Below are 23,422 nucleotides of genomic sequence, written 5' to 3'. Positions count from 1 at the left end.
ATCTCTTTTCGTCATTCACAGGTCTTCATATTTCTATAGGTGAGTCAGTCCGAGTTCTTGTGACGTCACCATTTGTCTTCTTTTAGTACCTTCTTGGCTTCTTCAGGTATTGCATTTTGACACTCGTCATTCTGTCTCATTTGTCGATATGGTCTTTTCAATGGGTACCTCACTGTCCAGGTTTTCTTCGTTGTCGGTATTTGCTCATCATACATCACATATTTCAGCGTGAACGTTCCTGATACTTCAAAAATGGGCGGTAGGGGTGCGCATCGTGATTGGGACCTCCTCTACAGCTGTGCTATGCACATATGGAGACACGAGGAAGAGCTCCTAACACCGGCGTTTGGAGCTCTTCCTCATTTCTCTATACAAGTCTTTGCTTTCTCTTTTTACTGCATTCTCTCCACAGCCTTCATTGGGGACCTCTTTTCTCTGATAGCTTTTGACATTGAGGTTAGTTACCATCTTATTCAACTCCATCGCAGGCTGAGGCGACTAGTGGGTTGCATGAATGTACAAGCAAACAACACATAGATAAACATGCATTGACAAAGCCAATGGTTATGGCTATTGTGTAGGCATGGGGTGATATGCATTTGCCGGGCACTGCCAAGATTGTATTACCCGGCCATTAAATGACAACAGCTGGACAATGGTGTGAATAACTCAACATATGATAGCAGTGCCTGCAAAATGTTTAACACCTATACACAAGCCAAAATTGTTGGCTTTGTCAATGCTTGTTTTTACTGGGATTTCACTAAATGGAACCAATATAAATCAAGTGGCTGAAAGCACACTTGGTTAAGACATATTTATAACACCAGTGGCCCATTTACCACTGCAGTTAAGGTATCAATTCTCAGCAGACTGCTTAGAAATAAAATGGTCAGATGTAAGTTTGATGTTACTACTTGACAGAGCTATCTCAAAGCGATCCCCAGAGGATGTGTTTATGGTCGAAGAGGGGCAGGTAATGGGTGGGAACGGGCAGACGGATTATCATTGCCATGGGCAGGCAGTGGGAGGGAAAATAGCCAAACACCAACAATCTGTTTGTCCCTCCTCTCATTTTATTTCCCTCCTAGCTGTAATCCAATGCAATAGTTTTGGCTTGCGCTTAAACGCTGCCTAATACCTACAAATAATAAATAAACAGAGATTGTGAAGAGAAAAGCCTCATACATTATGAAAGGAATAGGGCCCTGGTGGCCACGTTGTCATCAACAGAGATTGGTTTGAATACTGTACTTGCCAACTTGTGGACTTGCTTTCCAACTCGTGCCTAGAAACAATTGTGTACAGGCGTGTTATAAATTACTTATATAATATCACACACACACACCAGGGAGCTGCCAGTGTGTGGGACACTTGAAAAAATGGATGAAGAGAGAGCAGCTTTTATCATCTGCCGGCAAAGGATTGTCTAAAAGGTGCTTTGGAATCTCATCAACACAAATGTCTTATATGTGATGCATGGGGGCAACTTCTGTGGTTGCCAGGTCTGTGCTGTACAGGTAGCGGGCATAAACCAAGGCTCTCGATTGAATATGTGGCATGCATTGTTTACTAAAGAGATCTTTGGGTGGCCTATGGAAATATCTGGGGCGGGAATGTACTTGATGGCGAAACTTTAAAATGGACGCTCTTATAAATCAAATGGGCATCACAACAAAAGACAAAAATGGTGGTCTCTGACCTACTCTACAAAGGTTTTTTTTTAACTGACAAACGAGTCTTGGGAAGATAGCTCAGGGGCAACGTGCTCGCCTTGGAAGCAAGACAACATGGAGCAACACAGGTTCGCTTCCCGGGTCTGTGCTTAGGAACCTCTGGGTACTCAGTGCGTTATAAATAACCTATCATATCATAATTGAATGAAGGCTGGGATGGTACTCTCTAATTGGTTGATAGGCAACAATACATCTAGATTGTAGGCAGGGAGGATAGCTCAGGGGCAACGTGCTCGCCTTGGAAGCAAGATGACACAGAGCAGCACAGGTTCCGCGCTTAGAAACCTCAGGGTATTAAGCGTGTTATAAATAACATATCAAATAAGACTCCTACTTTTGCCATCGAACTCTGATGACGATCAATAGCCACAAACCCTTTTTTTTCGTGTCCTTTTTTAGCGGCCTGTGAGACGAAGACCCCAAACACCACCAGCTGCTGCCAACCTACCTTGGTCTGCCTTTTCAACCATCTGATGGCCGACTACCAGAAGAGCGTGAGGCCCGTCCGAGATTGGAAGCAACCGACGGACGTGTCCATCGACATCATGATCTATTCGATCCTTAACGTGGTAATGCCCATCTCTCTTCCTCACGGCTATTATGTTTGTGTCCAATTTGCGCCTTTTCTTCCTTATTTTGATGTTGCCAGGTTAGCGGTCTCCGAAAAGCTGTTGCGTTCAGGCAGAAGCGGGCCTACGAGCTCCGGCCCAATCTGCTCGGCGGATTGGCCATCAAACACCTCTACACTCAGGCTGCAAGTGAAAATGAGAAAACAAAATGGACGACGCCCAGTAGACATCAACAGTAGGCTATACAGAAAGAAGGTGCCGCTAATGGCTTCATTCCACAGGCTTCTAAGACACCTTCCGGTTTCGCTCTAAGTATTGAAGTGGAACCAGTGACATTCACAGCAAAACACATTACGGCGTTCTGCCTTCAAATGTTCAGAAATCCCACATCCTTCTTCAAGCCATCAACATCATTTCCCTCCACAAAGTCCCACAGCCAATCAGAAAGTTCCAGGTGTTCAGCTTGAAAGCTAGTAGATTAAAAATAAAAAGCTTGCACATACTCTCTGGAACATCTTAGTTTAAGCTTTCTGGTTTTTTTACATATATTACAGTGCACGAACACACAGGTTTAACATTTTTGATAAAAAAATACTTTTTTTCTGGATGCATGTAATACTATTTTTAATTATTTTTCTTTCTGCTGACCTTCTGATATCCCACTGTTTTAGCTTTGCTCTTTAAGTCTATTGCATTCCCCCCATTATGTTTTTATTACATTTTCTTTCATAAAAGACATGGCACCTCTTGACCCCTGCTGGACGCGGTTTCCCTCCTGCTCCCCTGTTGGACCCTGTTTCCCGCCTACCCTTATTTTGAGCCTTCTCTGACCCCACGGTCCCGTTCTCCCTGTTATGATCGTTTTTGTTTCAATATTAAAATGGGGGTGTTCTCCAAAATACTACCCCGTCTCACCACCCAGCCTCCAACCCTTAATCCACCTTAACTTCCAGTCCATTTTTTAAGTTTGTGTGTCATTTCTGAACATTGTGTAATGTTCCTGAACATTCTCGAATGTTGATTTTACAAACTGGGATTCTCACAATGTTTAAACTAAGCACCAGTTAGCAGCCAGAACCCACTGCCCAGCAGCACAGGGAGTATTTCACTGAAGCCAGAAGGAAAACAAGCAGGCGGCCATTGTCTCTGAGGTGGGACAGGCTTCCATGGGCCATGCCCAACCCCTCCCCATGTTCAGGGAAAAAGACTGCGTTCATGTTCCCTGTGCGTTATGAACTCAATGGGTTAAGGCACCTGCTGCAGCGTCTGTATGCAGCCTGAAGGTGACAGGCTCAAACTCCAGTGCAGTGGTGCACAACATGTGGCCCACGGCCCGTGAGCGCCCCCTCAGGACATTGTTTATGGCCCTCCAAGGCACATGAGATTAAGAATGCAGTCTTGCCAGTCCTAAAGTCAGGGAGTCAGTCACCGAGTCTGTCATCATGACAGGTGTGTGAAGCCTCTGTGGACACGTTTTTGTCTTTTCACCATGATACGTGCAATTTTACTTCCATCTAAAAACATATGAGTCACATAATACGAATAAATCACATTGTTAATGCCACTGAAGGATATACATCCTTTGATACAAAAACAAAGAAAAAGTACACCTTGAAATCCACGTTGTTGTGAGTGTTTTTTTTAATCTCAGATTCACACACTGATGCATACTTCAACTCACTCTACAGGATTTGTGTTGCACATTCGGGTTTCCAGCTAAACAAGTTGCGCACCCCTCCCTCCCTGCTCTAGTGGGCTGATCCATTCTTTCAATATAAGCCAATGCAAGGTGCATCCAGGATTTGGGTAGTACCAACGCACACCTGAGATTCTAGGTCTTGCCAGTGAAGGGCTATGGCACCAGTTATCACTACTACGGATACTTCTTCTGCTCTGCACACCACTGTCGCGGGCTACGGTAAAAACAGCACAGAAATAAACAAACACCGACGATTGGTTTTGGCTGTCGTATGTCAAGGCCCACATGCCCCAAATACATGTTGTGGCATGGCTAAATGACAGAAATAAATGTCACACCATTATAAACAATAGCAATCATTACAATACTTAACACAAAAAAGTAGAACAAAACAAAGAATGGTCTGTCGAGCCTCTGACATCTGCAACTCTTTCCATTACATTTGCGTCAAAGGCCAGCATTTCCAACTATGGCCCGCGCTTTCAGCAGCCCACATTGCCAGAAATCTACCACAGAAGCACCCATGAGCTGAAATGTAAAACGTGTAGACAATGTTTCAGTAGCCAGTGTGTTACACCGCCCAACACAGTTCCTTCTTGTCTGAATGCACAGAGATTCGCAGACGCCATGAGCAAATTCTCAAAACTATTTTTGCCGCAAGTGATGACATGCGCTGGCCCCACTTGCCCCAACAGGAGCAGCCCAATCCACAAGGGGCATCCAAGAGGCGCGCATTCAGATTCCTTTATATCCCCCTTTGTGCAAATCTGGGGGCGTTTGTGTGCGTTTGAAAGCCCCTTCTGAATTAAGTGGGATGCCCTTCTATAAGCACAGACACAAGCGTCATTCCCTGAGCCTGTGGTCTTTCAGGGCCTGTTACTGTGAAATGCGCTGCCAGAAACCACGTGGTGGCTGGGAGTCTGTCATACATTAGTGTTGGGAGGGCGCTCCTGACACTAGTGCATGCAAAAGGGCTGGACAGAGCATATATGAACCACTGTCCAGGCCCCCCCCTGAAATGCTCAGGCCACCTTTGAGAGTAAGGTGACCTTCTAATTTAAAAAAAAATAGATCAAAAGGCACATTATCTGCACTCCTTAGTAGAGCAAACAGCGCATTATCTGCACTCCTAAGTAGAGCAAAAGGCTCATTATCTGCACTCCTAAGTAGAGCAAAAGGTGCATTACCTGCACTCCTAAGTAGAGCAAAAGGTGCATTACCTGCTCTCCTAAGTAGAGCAAAAGGTGCATTATCTGCACTCCTAAGTAGAGCAAAAGGCGCATTATCTGCACAACTAAGTAGAGCAAAAGGTGCATTAGCAGCACTCCTAAGTAGAGAAAAGTGTGCATTACCTGCACTCCTAAGTAGAGCAAAAGGCTCATTATCTGCACTCCTAAGTAGAGCAAAAGGTGCATTATCTGCACTCCTAAGTAGAGAAAAGTGTGCATTACCTGCTCTCCTAAGTAGAGCAAAAGGTGCATTACCTGCACTGCTAAGTAGAGCAAAAGGTGCATTACCTGCACTCCTAAGTAGGGCAAAAGGCTCATTATCTGCACTCCTAAGTCGAGCAAAAGGTGCATTACCTGCACTCCTAAGTAGAGCAAAAGGCTCATTATCTGCACACCTAAGTAGAGCAAAAGGCGCATTATATGCACTCCTAAGTAGAGCAAAAGGTGCATTACCTGCTCTCCAGAGTAGAGCAAAAGGCGCATTATCTGCACTCCTAAGTAGAGCAAAAGGGGCATTATCTGCACTCCTAAGTAGAGCAAAAGGCGCATTACCTGCTCTCCTAAGTAGAGCAAAAGGCGCATTATCTGCACTCCTAAGTAGAGCAAAAGGTGCATTATCTGCACTCCTAAGTAGAGCAAAAGGCGCATTACCTGCTCTCCAGAGTAGAGCAAAAGGCACATTATCTGCACTCCTAAGTAGAGCAAAAGGCGCATTATCTGCACTCCTAAGTAGAGCAAAAAGCGCATTATCTGCACTCCTAAGTAGAGCAAAAGGTGCATTACCTGCTCTCCTAAGTAGAGCAAAAGGTGCATTATCTGAACTCCTAAGTGGAGCAAAAGGCGCATTATATGCACTCCTAAGTAGAGCAAAAGGTGCATTACCTGCTCTCCAGAGTAGAGCAAAAGGCGCATTATCTGCACTCCTAAGTCGAGCAAAAGGCGCATTATCTGCACTCCTAAGTAGAGCAAAAGGCGCATTATCTGCACTCCTAAGTAGAGCAAAAGGCGCATTACCTGCTCTCCTAAGTAGAGCAAAAGGCGCATTATCTGAACTCCTAAGTAGAGCAAAAGGTGCATTATCTGCACTCCTAAGTAGAGCAAAAGGTGCATTACCTGCTCTCCAGAGTAGAGCAAAGGCGCATTATCTGCACTCCTAAGTAGAGCAAAAGGCATATTATGTGCACTCCTAAGTAAAGCAAAAGGTGCATTATCTGCACTCCTAAGTAGAGCAAAAGGCTCATTATCTGCACTCCTAAGTATAGCAAAAGGCGTATTATCGGCACTCCTAAGTAGAGCAAAAGGCGCATTATCTGCACTCCTAAGTAGAGCAAAAGGCGCATTAACTGCTCTCCTAAGTAGAGCAAAAGGCGCATTATCTGCACTCCTAAGTAGAGCAAAAGGTGCATTACCTTCTCTCCAGAGTAGAGCAAAAGGCGCATTATCTGCACTCCTAAGTAGAGAAAAGGGCACATTACCTGCTCTCCTAAGTAGAGCAAAAGGCGCATTACCTGCTCTCCTAAGTAGAGCAAAAGGCACATTATCTGCACTCCTAAGTAGAGCAAAAGGTGCATTACCTGCTCTCCAGAGTAGAGCAAAAGGCGCATTATCTGCACTCCTAAGTAGAGCAAAAGACGCATTATCTGCACTCCTAAGTAGAGAAAAGGGCACATTACCAGCACTCCTAAGTAGAGCAAAAGGCGCATTATCTGCACTCCTAAGTAGAGCAAAAGGTGCATTATACACACTCCTAAGTAGAGCAAAAGGTGCATTATCTGCACTCCATAGTAGAGCAAAAGGTGACTTACCTGCACTCCTAAGCAGAGCAAAAGGTGCATTACCTGCTCTCCAGAGTAGAGCAAAAGGCGTATTACCTGCACTTCTTAGTAGAGAAAACGGCATATTATGTGCACTCCTAAATAGAGTAAAAGGTGCATTATCTGACCTCCTAAATCGAACATAAGGCGCATTATCTGCACTCCTTAGTAGAGCAAAAGGTACATTACCTTCTTTCCTAAGTAGAGCAAAAGTCGGATTACCTGCACTCCTAAGTAGAGCAAAAGGCGCATTACCTGCTCTCCTAAGTAGAGCAAAAGGCGCATTACCTGCTCTCCTAAGTAGAGCAAAAGGCGCATTATCTGCACTCCTAAGTAGAGCAAAAGGTGCATTACCTGCTCCCCAGAGCAGAGCAAAAGGCGCATTATCTGCACTCCTAAGTAGAGCAAAAGACGCATTATCTGCACCCCTAAGTAGAGCAAAAGGGCACATTACCAGCACTCCTAAGTAGAGGAAAAGGTGCATTATCTGCACTCCTAAGTAGAGCAAAAGGTGTTTTATACACACTCCTAAGTAGAGCAAAAGGTGCATTATCTGCACTCCGTAGTAGAGCAAAAGGTGCCTTACCTGCACTCCTAAGCAGAGCAAAAGGTGCATTACCTGCTCTCCAGAGTAGAACAAAAGGCGCATCATCTGCACTCCTAAGTAGAGAAAAAGGCGTATTACCTGCACTCCTTAGTAGAGCAAACGGCATATTATGTGCACTCCTAAATAGAGTAAAAGGTGCATTATCTGACCTCCTAAATCGAACAAAAGACGCATTATCTGCACTCCTTAGTAGAGCAAAAGGTACATTACCTTCTCTCCTAAGTAGAGCAAAAGTCGGATTATCTGCACTCCTAAGTAGAGCAAAAGGCGCATTACCTGCTCTCCTAAGTAGAGAAAAAGGCACATTATCTGCACTCCTTAGTAGAGCAAAAGGTACATTACCTGCTCTCCAGAGTAGAGCAAAAGGTGCATTATACGCACTCCGAAGTAGAGCAAAAGGTGCATCATCCGCACTCCTAAGTAGAGCCAAAGGTGCATTATCTGCACTCCGTACTAGAGCAAAAGGCACCTTACCTGCACTCCTAAGTAGAGCAAAAGGTGCATTACCTGCTCTCCAGAGTAGAGCAAAAGGTACATTATCTGCACTCCTAAGTAGAGCAAAAGGTGCATTATCTGCACTCTTAAGTAGAGAAAAGGGCACATTACTGGCTCTCCTAAGTAGAGCAAAAGGCGCATTACCTGCTCTCCTAAGTAGAGCAAAAGGCGCATTACCTGCTCTCCTAAGTAGAGCAAAAGGCGCATTACCTGCTCTCCTAAGTAGACCAAAATGTGCATTATCTGCACTCCTAAGTAGAGCAAAAGGTGCATTACCTGCTCTCCAGAGTAGAGCAAAAGGCTCATTATCTGCACTCCTAAGTAGAGCAAAAGGTGCATTATCTGCACTCCTAAGTAGAGAAAAGTGTGCATTACCTGCTCTCCTAAGTAGAGCAAAAGGTGCATTACCTGCACTGCTAAGTAGAGCAAAAGGTGCATTACCTGCACTCCTAAGTAGAGCAAAAGGCTCATTATCTGCACTCCTAAGTCGAGCAAAAGGTGCATTACCTGCACTCCTAAGTAGAGCAAAAGGCTCATTATCTACACTCCTAAGTAGAGCAAAAGGTGCATTACCTGCTCTCCAGAGTAGAGCAAAAGGCGCATTATCTGCACTCCTAAGTAGAGCAAAAGGCGCATTATCTGCACTCCTAAGTAGAGCAAAAGGCGCATTACCTGCTCTCCTAAGTAGAGCAAAAGGCGCATTATCTGCACTCCTAAGTAGAGCAAAAGGTGCATTATCTGCACTCCTAAGTAGAGCAAAAGGCGCATTATCTGCACTCCTAAGTAGAGCAAAAGACGCATTATCTGCACTCCTAAGTAGAGCAAAAGGTGCATTACCTGCTCTCCTAAGTAGAACAAAAGGTGCATTATCTGAACTCCTAAGTGGAGCAAAAGGCGCATTATATGCACTCCTAAGTAGAGCAAAAGGTGCATTACCTGCTCTCCAGAGTAGAGCAAAAGGCGCATTATCTGCACTCCTAAGTAGAGCAAAAGGCGCATTATCTGCACTCCTAAGTAGAGCAAAAGGCGCATTATCTGCACTCCTAAGTAGAGCAAAAGGCGCATTACCTGCTCTCCTAAGTAGAGCAAAAGGCGCATTATCTGAACTCCTAAGTAGAGCAAAAGGCGCATTATCTGCACTCCTAAGTAGAGCAAAAGGTGCATTACCTGCTCTCCAGAGTAGAGCAAAGGCGCATTATCTGCACTCCTAAGTAGAGCAAAAGGCATATTATGTGCACTCCTAAGTAAAGCAAAAGGTGCATTATCTGCACTCCTAAGTAGAGCAAAAGGCTCATTATCTGCACTCCTAAGTAGAGCAAAAGGCGTATTATCGGCACTCCTAAGTAGAGCAAAAGGCGCATTATCTGCACTCCTAAGTAGAGCAAAAGGCGCATTAACTGCTCTCCTAAGTAGAGCAAAAGGCGCATTATCTGCACTCCTAAGTAGAGCAAAAGGTGCATTACCTTCTCTCCAGAGTAGAGCAAAAGGCGCATTATCTGCACTCCTAAGTAGACAAAAGGGCACATTACCTGCTCTCCTAAGTAGAGCAAAAGGCGCATTACCTGCTCTCCTAAGTAGAGCAAAAGGCACATTATCTGCACTCCTAAGTAGAGCAAAAGGTACATTACCTGCTCTCCAGAGTAGAGCAAAAGGCGCATTATCTGCACTCCTAAGTAGAGCAAAAGACGCATTATCTGCACTCCTAAGTAGAGAAAAGGGCACATTACCAGCACTCCTAAGTAGAGCAAAAGGCGCATTATCTGCACTCCTAAGTAGAGCAAAAGGTGCATTATACACACTCCTAAGTAGAGCAAAAGGTGCATTATCTGCACTCCATAGTAGAGCAAAAGGTGACTTACCTGCACTCCTAAGCAGAGCAAAAGGTGTATTACCTGCTCTCCAGAGTAGAGCAAAAGGCGTATTACCTGCACTTCTTAGTAGAGAAAACGGCATATTATGTGCACTCCTAAATAGAGTAAAAGGTGCATTATCTGACCTCCTAAATCGAACATAAGGCGCATTATCTGCACTCCTTAGTAGAGCAAAAGGTACATTACCTTCTTTCCTAAGTAGAGCAAAAGTCGGATTACCTGCACTCCTAAGTAGAGCAAAAGGCGCATTACCTGCTCTCCTAAGTAGAGCAAAAGGCGCATTATCTGCACTCCTAAGTAGAGCAAAAGGTGCATTACCTGCTCCCCAGAGCAGAGCAAAAGGCGCATTATCTGCACTCCTAAGTAGAGCAAAAGACGCATTATCTGCACCCCTAAGTAGAGCAAAAGGGCACATTACCAGCACTCCTAAGTAGAGGAAAAGGTGCATTATCTGCACTCCTAAGTAGAGCAAAAGGTGTTTTATACACACTCCTAAGTAGAGCAAAAGGTGCATTATCTGCACTCCGTAGTAGAGCAAAAGGTGCCTTACCTGCACTCCTAAGCAGAGCAAAAGGTGCATTACCTGCTCTCCAGAGTAGAACAAAAGGCGCATCATCTGCACTCCTAAGTAGAGAAAAAGGCGTATTACCTGCACTCCTTAGTAGAGCAAACGGCATATTATGTGCACTCCTAAATAGAGTAAAAGGTGCATTATCTGACCTCCTAAATCGAACAAAAGACGCATTATCTGCACTCCTTAGTAGAGCAAAAGGTACATTACCTTCTCTCCTAAGTAGAGCAAAAGTCGGATTATCTGCACTCCTAAGTAGAGCAAAAGGCGCATTACCTGCTCTCCTAAGTAGAGAAAAAGGCACATTATCTGCACTCCTTAGTAGAGCAAAAGGTACATTACCTGCTCTCCAGAGTAGAGCAAAAGGTGCATTATACGCACTCCGAAGTAGAGCAAAAGGTGCATCATCCGCACTCCTAAGTAGAGCCAAAGGTGCATTATCTGCACTCCGTACTAGAGCAAAAGGCACCTTACCTGCACTCCTAAGTAGAGCAAAAGGTGCATTACCTGCTCTCCAGAGTAGAGCAAAAGGTACATTATCTGCACTCCTAAGTAGAGCAAAAGGTGCATTATCTGCACTCTTAAGTAGAGAAAAGGGCACATTACTGGCTCTCCTAAGTAGAGCAAAAGGCGCATTACCTGCTCTCCTAAGTAGAGCAAAAGGCGCATTACCTGCTCTCCTAAGTAGAGCAAAAGGCGCATTACCTGCTCTCCTAAGTAGACCAAAATGTGCATTATCTGCACTCCTAAGTAGAGCAAAAGGTGCATTACCTGCTCTCCAGAGTAGAGCAAAAGGCTCATTATCTGCACTCCTAAGTAGAGCAAAAGGTGCATTATCTGCACTCCTAAGTAGAGAAAAGTGTGCATTACCTGCTCTCCTAAGTAGAGCAAAAGGTGCATTACCTGCACTGCTAAGTAGAGCAAAAGGTGCATTACCTGCACTCCTAAGTAGAGCAAAAGGCTCATTATCTGCACTCCTAAGTCGAGCAAAAGGTGCATTACCTGCACTCCTAAGTAGAGCAAAAGGCTCATTATCTACACTCCTAAGTAGAGCAAAAGGTGCATTACCTGCTCTCCAGAGTAGAGCAAAAGGCGCATTATCTGCACTCCTAAGTAGAGCAAAAGGCGCATTATCTGCACTCCTAAGTAGAGCAAAAGGCGCATTACCTGCTCTCCTAAGTAGAGCAAAAGGCGCATTATCTGCACTCCTAAGTAGAGCAAAAGGTGCATTATCTGCACTCCTAAGTAGAGCAAAAGGCGCATTATCTGCACTCCTAAGTAGAGCAAAAGACGCATTATCTGCACTCCTAAGTAGAGCAAAAGGTGCATTACCTGCTCTCCTAAGTAGAACAAAAGGTGCATTATCTGAACTCCTAAGTGGAGCAAAAGGCGCATTATATGCACTCCTAAGTAGAGCAAAAGGTGCATTACCTGCTCTCCAGAGTAGAGCAAAAGGCGCATTATCTGCACTCCTAAGTAGAGCAAAAGGCGCATTATCTGCACTCCTAAGTAGAGCAAAAGGCGCATTATCTGCACTCCTAAGTAGAGCAAAAGGCGCATTACCTGCTCTCCTAAGTAGAGCAAAAGGCGCATTATCTGAACTCCTAAGTAGAGCAAAAGGCGCATTATCTGCACTCCTAAGTAGAGCAAAAGGTGCATTACCTGCTCTCCAGAGTAGAGCAAAGGCGCATTATCTGCACTCCTAAGTAGAGCAAAAGGCATATTATGTGCACTCCTAAGTAAAGCAAAAGGTGCATTATCTGCACTCCTAAGTAGAGCAAAAGGCTCATTATCTGCACTCCTAAGTAGAGCAAAAGGCGTATTATCGGCACTCCTAAGTAGAGCAAAAGGCGCATTATCTGCACTCCTAAGTAGAGCAAAAGGCGCATTAACTGCTCTCCTAAGTAGAGCAAAAGGCGCATTATCTGCACTCCTAAGTAGAGCAAAAGGTGCATTACCTTCTCTCCAGAGTAGAGCAAAAGGCGCATTATCTGCACTCCTAAGTAGACAAAAGGGCACATTACCTGCTTTCCTAAGTAGAGCAAAAGGCGCATTACCTGCTCTCCTAAGTAGAGCAAAAGGCACATTATCTGCACTCCTAAGTAGAGCAAAAGGTGCATTAACTGCTCTCCAGAGTAGAGCAAAAGGCGCATTATCTGCACTCCTAATTAGAGCAAAAGACGCATTATCTGCACTCCTAAGTAGAGAAAAGGGCACATTACCAGCACTCCTAAGTAGAGCAAAAGGCGCATTATCTGCACTCCTAAGTAGAGCAAAAGGTGCATTATACACACTCCTAAGTAGAGCAAAAGGTGCATTATCTGCACTCCATAGTAGAGCAAAAGGTGACTTACCTGCACTCCTAAGCAGAGCAAAAGGTGCATTACCTGCTCTGCAGAGTAGAGCAAAAGGCGTATTACCTGCACTTCTTAGTAGAGAAAACGACATATTATGTGCACTCCTAAATAGAGCAAAAGGTGCATTATCTGACCTCCTAAATCGAACATAAGGCACATTATCTGCACTCCTTAGTAGAGCAAAAGGTACATTACCTTCTTTCCTAAGTAGAGCAAAAGTCGGATTACCTGCACTCCTAAGTAGAGCAAAAGGCGCATTACCTGCTCTCCTAAGTAGAGCAAAAGGCGCATTACCTGCTCTCCTAAGTAGAGCAAAAGGCGCATTATCTGCACTCCTAAGTAGAGCAAAAGGTGCATTACCTGCTCCCCAGAGCAGAGCAAAAGGCGCATTATCTGCACTCCTAAGTAGAGCAAAAGACGCATTATCTGCACCCCTAAGTGAGCAAAAGGGCACATTACCAGCACTCCTAAGTAGAGGAAAAGGTGCATTATCTGCACTCCTAAGTAGAGCAAAAGGTGCATTATACAAACTCCTAAGTAGAGCAAAAGGTGCATTATCTGCACTCCGTAGTAGAGCAAAAGGTGCCTTACCTGCACTCCTAAGCAGAGCAAAAGGTGCATTACCTGCTCTCCAGAGTAGAACAAAAGGTGCATCATCTGCACTCCTAAGTAGAGAAAAAGGCGTATTACCTGCACTCCTTAGTAGAGCAAACGGCATATTATGTGCACTCCTAAATAGAGTAAAAGGTGCATTATCTGACCTCCTAAATCGAACAAAAGACGCATTATCTGCACTCCTTAGTAGAGCAAAAGGTACATTACCTTCTCTCCTAAGTAGAGCAAAAGTCGGATTACCTGCTCTCCTAAGTAGAGAAAACGGCACATTATCTGCACTCCTTAGTAGAGCAAAAGGTACATTACCTGCTCTGCAGAGTAGAGCAAAAGGTGCATTATACACACTCCGAAGTAGAGCAAAAGGTGCATCATCCGCACTCCTAAGTAGAGCAAAAGGTGCATTACCTGCTCTCCAGAGTAGAGCAAAAGGCGCATTATCTGCACTGCTAAGTAGAGCAAAAGGTGCATTACCTGCTCTCCAGAGAAGAGCAAAAGGCGCATTATCTGCACTCCTAAGTAGAGCAAAAGGCGCATTATCTGCACTCCTAAGTAGAGCAAAAGGCATATTATGTGCACTCCTAAGTAGAGCAAAAGGTGCATTATCTGCACTCCTAAGTAGAGCAAAAGGCTCATTATCTGCACTCCTAAGTAGAGCAAAAGGCGCATTATCTGCACTCCTGAGTAGAGCAAAAGGTGCATTATACGCACTCCTACGTAGAGCAAACTGTGCATTACCTGCTCTCCAGAGTAGAGCAAAAAGCGCATTATCTGCACTCCTAAGTAGAGCAAAAGACGCATTATCTGCACTCCTAAGTAGAGCAAAAGGCATATTATGTGCACTCCTAAGTAGAGTAAAAGGTGCATTATCTGTACTCCTAAGTAGAGCAAAAGGCTCATTTTCTGTACTCCTAAGTAGAGCAAAAGGCACATTATCTGCACTCCTAAGTAGAGCAAAAGGTGCATTACCTGCTCTCCAGAGTAGAGCAAAAGGCGCATTACCTGCTCTCCTAAGTAGAGCAAAAGGCGCATTATCTGCACTCCTAAGTAGAGCAAAAGGCGCATTACCTGCTCTCCTAAGTAGAGCAAAAGGCGCATTATCTGCACTCCTAAGTAGAGCAAAAGGTGCATTACCTGCTCTTCAGAGTAGAGCAAAAGGTACATTATCTGCACTCCTAAGTAGAGCAAAAGGCGCATTATCTGCACTCCTAAGTAGAGAAAAGGGCACATTACTGGCTCTCCTAAGTAGAGCAAAATGTGCATTATCTGCACTCCTAAGTAGAGCAAAAGGTGCATTACCTGCTCTCCAGAGTAGAGTAAAAGGCGCATTATCTGCACTACTAAGTAGAGCAAAAGACGCATTATCTGCACTCCTAAGTAGAGAAAAGGGCACATTACCAGCACTCCTAAGTAGAGCAAAAGGCGCATTATCTGCACTCCTAAGTAGAGCAAAAGGTGCCTTACCTGCACTCCTAAGTAGAGCAAAATGTGCATTATCTGCACTCCGTAGTAGAGCAAAAGGTGCCTTACCTGCACTCCTAAGCAGAGCAAAAGTGCATTACCTGCTCTCCAGAGTAGAGCAAAAGGCGCATTATCTGCACTCCCAAGTACAGAAAAAGGCGTATTATCTGCACTCCTTAGTAGAGCAAACAGCATATTATGTGCACTCCTACGTGGAGCAAAAGGTGCATTATCTGCACTCCTAAGAAGAGCAAAAGGCTCATTATCTGCACTCCTAAGTAGAGCAAAAGGTGCATTATCTGCACTCCTAAGTAGAGCAAAAGGTGCATTACCTGCTCTCAAGAGTAGAGCAAAAGGCGCATTATCTGCACTCCTAAGTTGAGCAAAAGACGCATTATCTGCACTCCTAAGTAGAGCAAAAGGCTCATTATCTGCACTCCTAAGTAGAGCAAAAGGCACATTATCTGCACTTCTAAGTAGAGCAAAAGGTGCATTACCTGCTCTCCAGAGTAGAGCAAAAGGTGCATTACCTGCTCTACTAAGTAGAGCAAAAGGCGCATTATCTGCACTCCTAAGTAGAGCAAAAGGGGCATTACCTGCTCTCCTAAGTAGAGCAAAAGGCGCATTATCTGCACTCCTAAGTAGAGCAAAAAGCACATTACCTGCTCTCGTAAGTAGAGCAAAAGGCGCATTACCTGCTCTCCTAAGTAGAGCAAAAGGCGCATTATCTGCACTCCTAAGAAGAGCAAAAGGTGCATTACCTGCTCTCCAGAGTAGAGAAAAAGGCACATTATCTGCACTCCTTAGTAGAGCAAAAGGTACATTACCTGCTCTCCAGAGTAGAGCAAAAGGTGCATTATACGCACTCCTAAGTAGAGCAAAAGGTGCATTATCTGCACTCCTAAGTAGAGCAAAAGGTGCATTATACGCACTCCTAAGTAGAGCAAAAGGTGCATTATCTGCACTCCGTAGTAGAGCAAAAGGTGCCTTACCTGCACTCCTAAGTAGAGCAAAAGATGCATTACCTGCTCTCCAGAGTAGAGCAAAAGGCGCATTATCTGCACTGCTAAGTAGAGCAAAAGGTGCATTACCTGCTCTCCAGAGTAGAGCAAACGGCGCATTATCTGCATTCCTAAGTAGAGCAAAAGGCGCATTATCTGCACTCCTAAGTAGAGCAAAATGCATATTATGTGCACTCCTAAGTAGAGCAAAAGGTGCATTATCTGCACTCCTAAGTAGAGCAAAAGGCTCATTATCTGCACTCCTAAGTAGAGCAAAAGGTGCATTACCTGCTCTCCAGAGTACAGCAAAAGGCACATTATCTGCACTGCTAAGTAGAGCAAAAGGTGCATTACCTGCTCTCCAGAGTAGAGCAAAAGGCGCATTATCTGCACTCCTAAGTAGAGCAAAAGACGCATTATCTGCACTCCTAAGTAGAGCAAAAGGCGCATTACCTGCTCTCCTAAGTAGAGCAAAAAGCGCATTATCTGCACTCCTAAGTAGAGCAAAAGGCATATTATGTGCACTCCTAAGTAGAGTAAAAGGTGCATTATATGCACTCCTAAGTACAGCAAAAGGCTCATTTTCTGTACTCCTAAGTAGAGCAAAAGGCACATTATCTGCACTCCTAAGTAGAGCAAAAGGTGCATTACCTGCTCTCCAGAGTAGAGCAAAAGGCGCATTACATGCTCTCCTAAGTAGAGCAAAAGGCGCATTATCTGCACTCCTAAGTAGAGCAAAGGGTGCATTACCTGCTCTCCAGAGTAAAGGAAAAGGTGCATTATCTGCACTCCTAAGTAGAGCAAAAGGCGCATTATCTGCACTCCTAAGTAGATAAAAGGGCACATTACTGGCTTTCCTAAGTAGAGCAAAAGGCGCATTACCTGCTCTCCTAAGTAGAGCAAAAGGCGCATTACCTGCTCTCCTAAGAAGAGCAAAAGGTGCATTATCTGCACTCCTAAGTAGAGCAAAAGGTGCATTATACACACTCCTAAGTAGAGCAAAAGGTGCATTATCTGCACTCCGTAGTAGAGCAAAAGCGGCCTTACCTGCACTCCTAAGCAGAGCAAAAGTGCATTACCTGCTCTCCAGAGTAGAGCAAAAGGCGCATTATCTGCACTCCCAAGTAGAGAAAAAGGCGTATTATCTGCACTCCTTAGTAGAGCAAACAGCATATTATGTGCACTCCTATGTAGAGCAAAAGGTGCATTATTTGCACTCATAAGTAGAGCAAAAGGCTCATTATCTGCACTCCTAAGTAGAGCAAAAGGTGCATTATCTGCACTCCTAGGTAGAGCAAAAGGTGCATTACCTGCTCTCCAGAGTAGAGCAAAAGGCGCATTATCTGCACTCCTTAGTAGAGCAAAAGGCTCATTATCTGCACTACTAAGTAGAGCAAAAGGCACATTATCTGCACTTCTAAGTAGAGCAAAAGGCGCATTATCTGCACTCCTAAGTAGAGCAAAAGGCGCATTACCTGCTCTCCTAAGAAGAGCAAAAGGCGCATTATCTGCACTCCTAAGTAGAGAAAAGGGCACATTACCAGCACTCCTAAGTAGAGGAAAAGGTGCATTATCTGCACTCCTAAGTAGAGCAAAAGGTGCATTATACACACTCCTAAGTAGAGCAAAAGGTGCATTATCTGCACTCCGTAGTAGAGCAAAAGGTGCCTTACCTGCACTCCTAAGCAGAGCAAAAGGTGCATTACCTGCTCTCCAGAGTAGAACAAAAGGCGCATCATCTGCACTCCTAAGTAGAGAAAAAGGTGTATTACCTGCACTCCTTAGTAGAGCAAACGGCATATTATGTGCACTCCTAAATAGAGTAAAAGGTGCATTATCTGACCTCCTAAATCGAACAAAAGACGCATTATCTGCACTCCTTAGTAGAGCAAAAGGTACATTACCTTCTCTCCTAAGTAGAGCAAAAGTCGGATTATCTGCACTCCTAAGTAGAGCAAAAGGCGCATTACCTGCTCTCCTAAGTAGAGAAAAAGGCACATTATCTGCACTCCTTAGTAGAGCAAAAGGTACATTACCTGCTCTCCAGAGTAGAGCAAAAGGTGCATTATACGCACTCCGAAGTAGAGCTAAAGGTGCATCATCTGCACTCCTAAGTAGAGCAAAAGGTGCATTATCTGCACTCCGTAGTAGAGCAAAAGGCGCTTTACCTGCTCTCCAGAGTAGAGGAAAAGGTGCATTATCTGCACTGCTAAGTAGAGCAAAAGGTGAATTACCTGCTCTCCAGAGAAGAGCAAAAGGCGCATTATCTGCACTCCTAAGTAGAGCAAAAGGCGCATTATCTGCACTCCTAAGTAGAGCAAAAGGCATATTATGTGCACTCCTAAGTAGAGCAAAAGGTGCATTATCTGCACTCCTAAGTAGAGCAAAAGGCGCATTATCTGCACTCCTAAGTAGAGCAAAAGGTGCATTATACGCACTCCTACGTAGAGCAAAATGTGCATTACCTGCTCTCCAGAGTAGAGCAAAAGGTGCATTATCTGCACTCCTAAGTAGAGCAAAAGACGCATTATCTGCACTCCTAAGTAGAGCAAAAGGCATATTATGTGCACTCCTAAGTAGAGTAAAAGGTGCATTATCTGTACTTCTAAGTAGAGCAAAAGGCTCATTTTCTGTACTCCTAAGTAGAGCAAAAGGCACATTATCTGCACTCCTAAGTAGAGCAAAAGGTGCATTACCTGCTCTCCAGAGTAGAGCAAAAGGCGCATTACCTGCTCTCCTAAGTAGAGCAAAAGGCGCATTATCTGCACTCCTAAGTAGAGCAAAAGGCGCATTACCTGCTCTCCTAAGTAGAGCAAAAGGCGCATTATCTGCACTCCTAAGTAGAGCAAAAGGTGCATTACCTGCTCTCCAGAGTAGAGCAAAAGGTACATTATCTGCACTCCTAAGTAGAGCAAAAGGCGCATTATCTGCACTCCTAAGTAGAGAAAAGGGCACATTACTGGCTCTCCTAAGTAGAGCAAAAGTCGCATTACCTGCTCACCTAAGTAGAGCAAAAGGCGCATTACCTGCTCTCCTAAGTAGAGGAAAATGTGCATTATCTGCACTCCTAAGTAGAGCAAAAGGTGCATTACCTGCTCTCCAGAGTAGAGTAAAAGGCGCATTATCTGCACTACTAAATAGAGAAAAGGGCACATTACCGGCACTCCTAAGTAGAGCAAAAGGCACATTATCTGCACTCCTAAGTAGAGAAAAAGGTGCATTATAAACACTCCTAAGTAGAGCAAAAGGTGCATTATCTGCACTCCGTAGTAGAGCAAAAGGTGCCTTACCTGCACTCCTAAGCAGAGCAAAAGTGCATTCATTACCTGTTCTCCAGAGTAGAGCAAAAGGCGCATTATCTGCTCTCCCAAGTCGAGAAAAAGGCGTATTATCTGCACTCCTAAGTAGAGCAAACAGCATATTAGGTGCACTCCTATGTGGAGAAAAAAGTGCATTATCTGCACTCCTAAGAAGAGCAAAAGGCTCATTATCTGCACTACTAAGTAGAGCAAAAGGTGCATTATCTGCACTCCTAAGTAGAGCAAAAGGTGCATTACCTGCTCTCTAGAGTAGAGCAAAAGGCGCATTATCTGCACTCCTAAGTAGAGCAAAAGACGCATTATCTGCACTCCTAAGTAGAGCAAAAGGCTCATTATCTGCACTCCTAAGTAGAGCAAAAGGCACATTATCTGCAGTTCTAAGTAGAGCAAAAGGCACATTACCTGCTCTCGTAAGTAGAGCAAAAGGCGCATTACCTGCTCTCCTAAGTAGAGCAAAAGGCGCATTATCTGCACTCCCAAGTAGAGCAAAAGGTGCATTACCTGCTCTCCAGAGTAGAGAAAAAGGCACATTATCTGCACTCCTTAGTAGAGCAAAAGGTACATTACCTGCTCTCCAGAGTAGAGAAAAAGGTGCATTATACGCACTCCTAAGTAGAGCAAAAGGTGCATTACCTGCACTCCTAAGTAGAGCAAAAGGTGCATTATACGCACTCCTAAGTAGAGCAAAAGGTGCATTATCTGCACTCCTAAGTAGAGCAAAAGGTGCATTATCTGCACTCCTAAGTAGAGCAAAAGGCACATTACCTGCTCTCGTAAGTAGAGCAAAAGGCGCATTACCTGCTCTCCTAAGTAGAGCAAAAGGCGCATTATCTGCACTCCCAAGTAGAGCAAAAGGTGCATTACCTGCTCTCCAGAGTAGAGAAAAAGGCACATTATCTGCACTCCTTAGTAGAGCAAAAGGTAGATTACCTGCTCTCCAGAGTAGAGAAAAAGGTGCATTATACGCACTCCTAAGTAGAGCAAAAGGTGCATTATCTGCACTCCTAAGTAGAGCAAAAGGTGCATTATACGCACTCCTAAGTAGAGCAAAAGGTGCATTATCTGCACTCCGTAGTAGAGCAAAAGGCGCCTTACCTGCACTCCTAAGTAGAGCAAAAGGTGCATTACCTGCTCTCCAGAGTAGAGCAAAAGGCACATTATCTGCACTGCTAAGTAGAGAAAAAGGTGCATTACCTGCTCTCCAGAGTAGAGCAAAAGGCGCATTATCTGCACTCCTAAGTAGAGCAAAAGGCGCATTATCTGAACTCCTAAGTAGAGCAAAAGGCATATTATGTGCACTCCTAAGTAGAGCAAAGGGTGCATTATCTGCACTCCTAAGTATAGCAAAAGGCTCATTATCTGCATTCCTAAGTAGAGCAAAAGGTGCATTACCTGCTCTCCAGAGTACAGAAAAAGGCTCATTTTCTGTACTCCTAAGTAGAGCAAAAGGCACATTATCTGCACTCCTAAGTAGAGCAAAAGGTGCATTACCTGCTCTCCAGAGTAGAGCAAAAGGCGCATTACCTGCCCTCCTAAGTAGAGCAAAAGGCGCATTATCTGCACTCCTAAGTGGAGCAAAAGGCGCATTACCTGCTCTCCTAAGTAGAGCAAAAGGCGCATTATCTGGACTCCTAAGTAGTGCAAAAGGTGCATTACCTGCTCTCCAGAGTAGAGCAAAAGTTGCATTATCTGCACTCCTAAGTAGAGCAAAAGGCGCATTATCTGCACTCCTAAGTAGATAAAAGGGCACATTACCTGCACTCCTAAGAAGATCAAAAGGTGCATTATCTGCACTCCTAAGTAGAGCAAAAGGTGCATTACCTGCTCTCCAGAGTAGAGTAGAAGGCGCATTATCTGTACTACTAAGTAGAGCAAAAGACTCATTATCTGCACTCCTAAGTAGAGCAAAATGTGCATTATACACACTCCTAAGTAGATCAAAAGGTGCATTATCTGCACTCCGTAGTAGAGCAAAAGCGGCCTTACCTGCACTCCTAAGCAGAGCAAAAGTGCATTACCTGCTCTCCAGAGTAGAGCAAAAGGCGCATTATACACACTCCTAAGTAGAGCAAAAGGTGCATTATCTGCACTCCGTAGTAGAGCAAAAGGTGCCTTACCTGCACTCCTAAGCAGAGCAAAAGGTGCATTACCTGCTCTCCAGAGTAGAACAAAAGGCGCATCATCTGCACTCCTAAGTAGAGAAAAAGGCGTATTACCTGTACTCCTTAGTAGAGCAAACGGCATATTATGTGCACTCCTAAATAGAGTAAAAGGTGCATTATCTGACCTCCTAAATCGAACAAAAGACGCTTTATCTGCACTCCTTAGTAGAGCAAAAGGTACATTACCTTCTCTCCTAAGTAGAGCAAAAGTCGGATTATCTGCACTCCTAAGTAGAGCAAAAGGCGCATTACCTGCTCTCCTAAGTAGAGAAAAAGGCACATTATCTGCACTCCTTAGTAGAGCAAAAGGTACATTACCTGCTCTCCAGAGTAGAGCAAAAGGTGCATTATACGCACTCCTAAGTAGAGCAAAAGGTGCATTATCTGCACTCCTAAGTAGAGCAAAAGGTGCATTATACGCACTCCTAAGTAGAGCAAAAGGTGCATTATCTGCACTCCGTAGTAGAGCAAAAGGCGCCTTACCTGCACTCCTAAGTAGAGCAAAAGGTGCATTACCTGCTCTCCAGAGTAGAGCAAAAGGCACATTATCTGCACTGCTAAGTAGAGAAAAAGGTGCATTACCTGCTCTCCAGAGTAGAGCAAAAGGCGCATTATCTGCACTCCTAAGTAGAGCAAAAGGCGCATTATCTGAACTCCTAAGTAGAGCAAAATGTGCATTATACACACTCCTAAGTAGAGCAAAAGGTGCATTATCTGCACTCCGTAGTAGAGCAAAAGCGGCCTTACCTGCACTCCTAAGCAGAGCAAAAGTGCATTACCTGCTCTCCAGAGTAGAGCAAAAGGCGCATTATCTGCACTCCCAAGTAGAGAAAAAGGGGTATTATCTGCACTCCTTAGTAGTGCAAACAGCATATTATGAGCACTCCTAAGTAGAGGAAAAGGTGCATTATCTGCACTCCTAAGTAGAGCAAAAGGTGCATTATACACACTCCTAAGTAGAGCAAAAGGTGCATTATCTGCACTCCGTAGTAGAGCAAAAGGTGCCTTACCTGCACTCCTAAGCAGAGCAAAAGGTGCATTACCTGCTCTCCAGAGTAGAACAAAAGGCGCATCATCTGCACTCCTAAGTAGAGAAAAAGGCGTATTACCTGTACTCCTTAGTAGAGCAAACGGCATATTATGTGCACTCCTAAATAGAGTAAAAGGTGCATTATCTGACCTCCTAAATCGAACAAAAGACGCTTTATCTGCACTCCTTAGTAGAGCAAAAGGTACATTACCTTCTCTCCTAAGTAGAGCAAAAGTCGGATTATCTGCACTCCTAAGTAGAGCAAAAGGCGCATTACCTGCTCTCCTAAGTAGAGCAAAAGGCACATTATCTGCACTCCTAAGTAGAGCAAAAGGTGCATTACCTGCTCTCCAGAGTAGAGCAAAAGGCGCATTACCTGCTCTCCTAAGTAGAGCAAAAGGCGCATTATCTGCACTCCTAAGTAGAGCAAAAGGCGCATTACCTGCTCTCCTAAGTAGAGCAAAAGGCGCATTATCTGCACTCCTAAGTAGAGCAAAAGGTGCATTATACACACTCCTAAGTAGAGCAAAAGGTGCATTATCTGCACTCCGTAGTAGAGCAAAAGCGGCCTTACCTGCACTCCTAAGCAGAGCAAAAGTGCATTACCTGCTCTCCAGAGTAGAGCAAAAGGCGCATTATCTGCACTCCCAAGTAGAGAAAAAGGCGTATTATCTGCACTCCTTAGTAGAGCAAACAGCATATTATGTGCACTCCTATGTAGAGCAAAAGGTGCATTATTTGCACTCATAAGTAGAGCAAAAGGCTCATTATCTGCACTCCTAAGTAGAGCAAAAGGTGCATTATCTGCACTCCTAGGTAGAGCAAAAGGTGCATTACCTGCTCTCCAGAGTAGAGCAAAAGGCGCATTATCTGCACTCCTTAGTAGAG

The 23,422-nt window shown here is 44.4% G+C and overlaps 1 protein-coding gene across 2 annotated transcripts in view; it reads left to right on the top strand.

Moving 5' to 3' along the window:
* The window catches only part of LOC138487702 (5-hydroxytryptamine receptor 3A-like), a 193,830-nt gene that overhangs the window by 24,930 nt on the left and 145,478 nt on the right, over nt 1-23,422 (top strand). For both annotated transcript variants that reach the window (XM_069614229.1, XM_069614228.1), the window contains exon 2: nt 2,136-2,305. In XM_069614229.1, the coding sequence (XP_069470330.1) occupies nt 2,136-2,305 (170 nt within the window). The remainder of the gene's footprint in view (nt 1-2,135; nt 2,306-23,422) is intronic.

This window comes from Ambystoma mexicanum, chromosome 9 (assembly GCF_040938575.1).
Source record: "Ambystoma mexicanum isolate Mex_15411 chromosome 9, UKY_AmexF1_1, whole genome shotgun sequence".
In the NCBI taxonomy this organism is placed as follows: Eukaryota; Metazoa; Chordata; class Amphibia; order Caudata; family Ambystomatidae; genus Ambystoma; species Ambystoma mexicanum.
The sequence above is the reverse complement of the archived record's forward strand: the minus strand, read 5'-3'. Positions and strand labels throughout refer to the sequence as shown.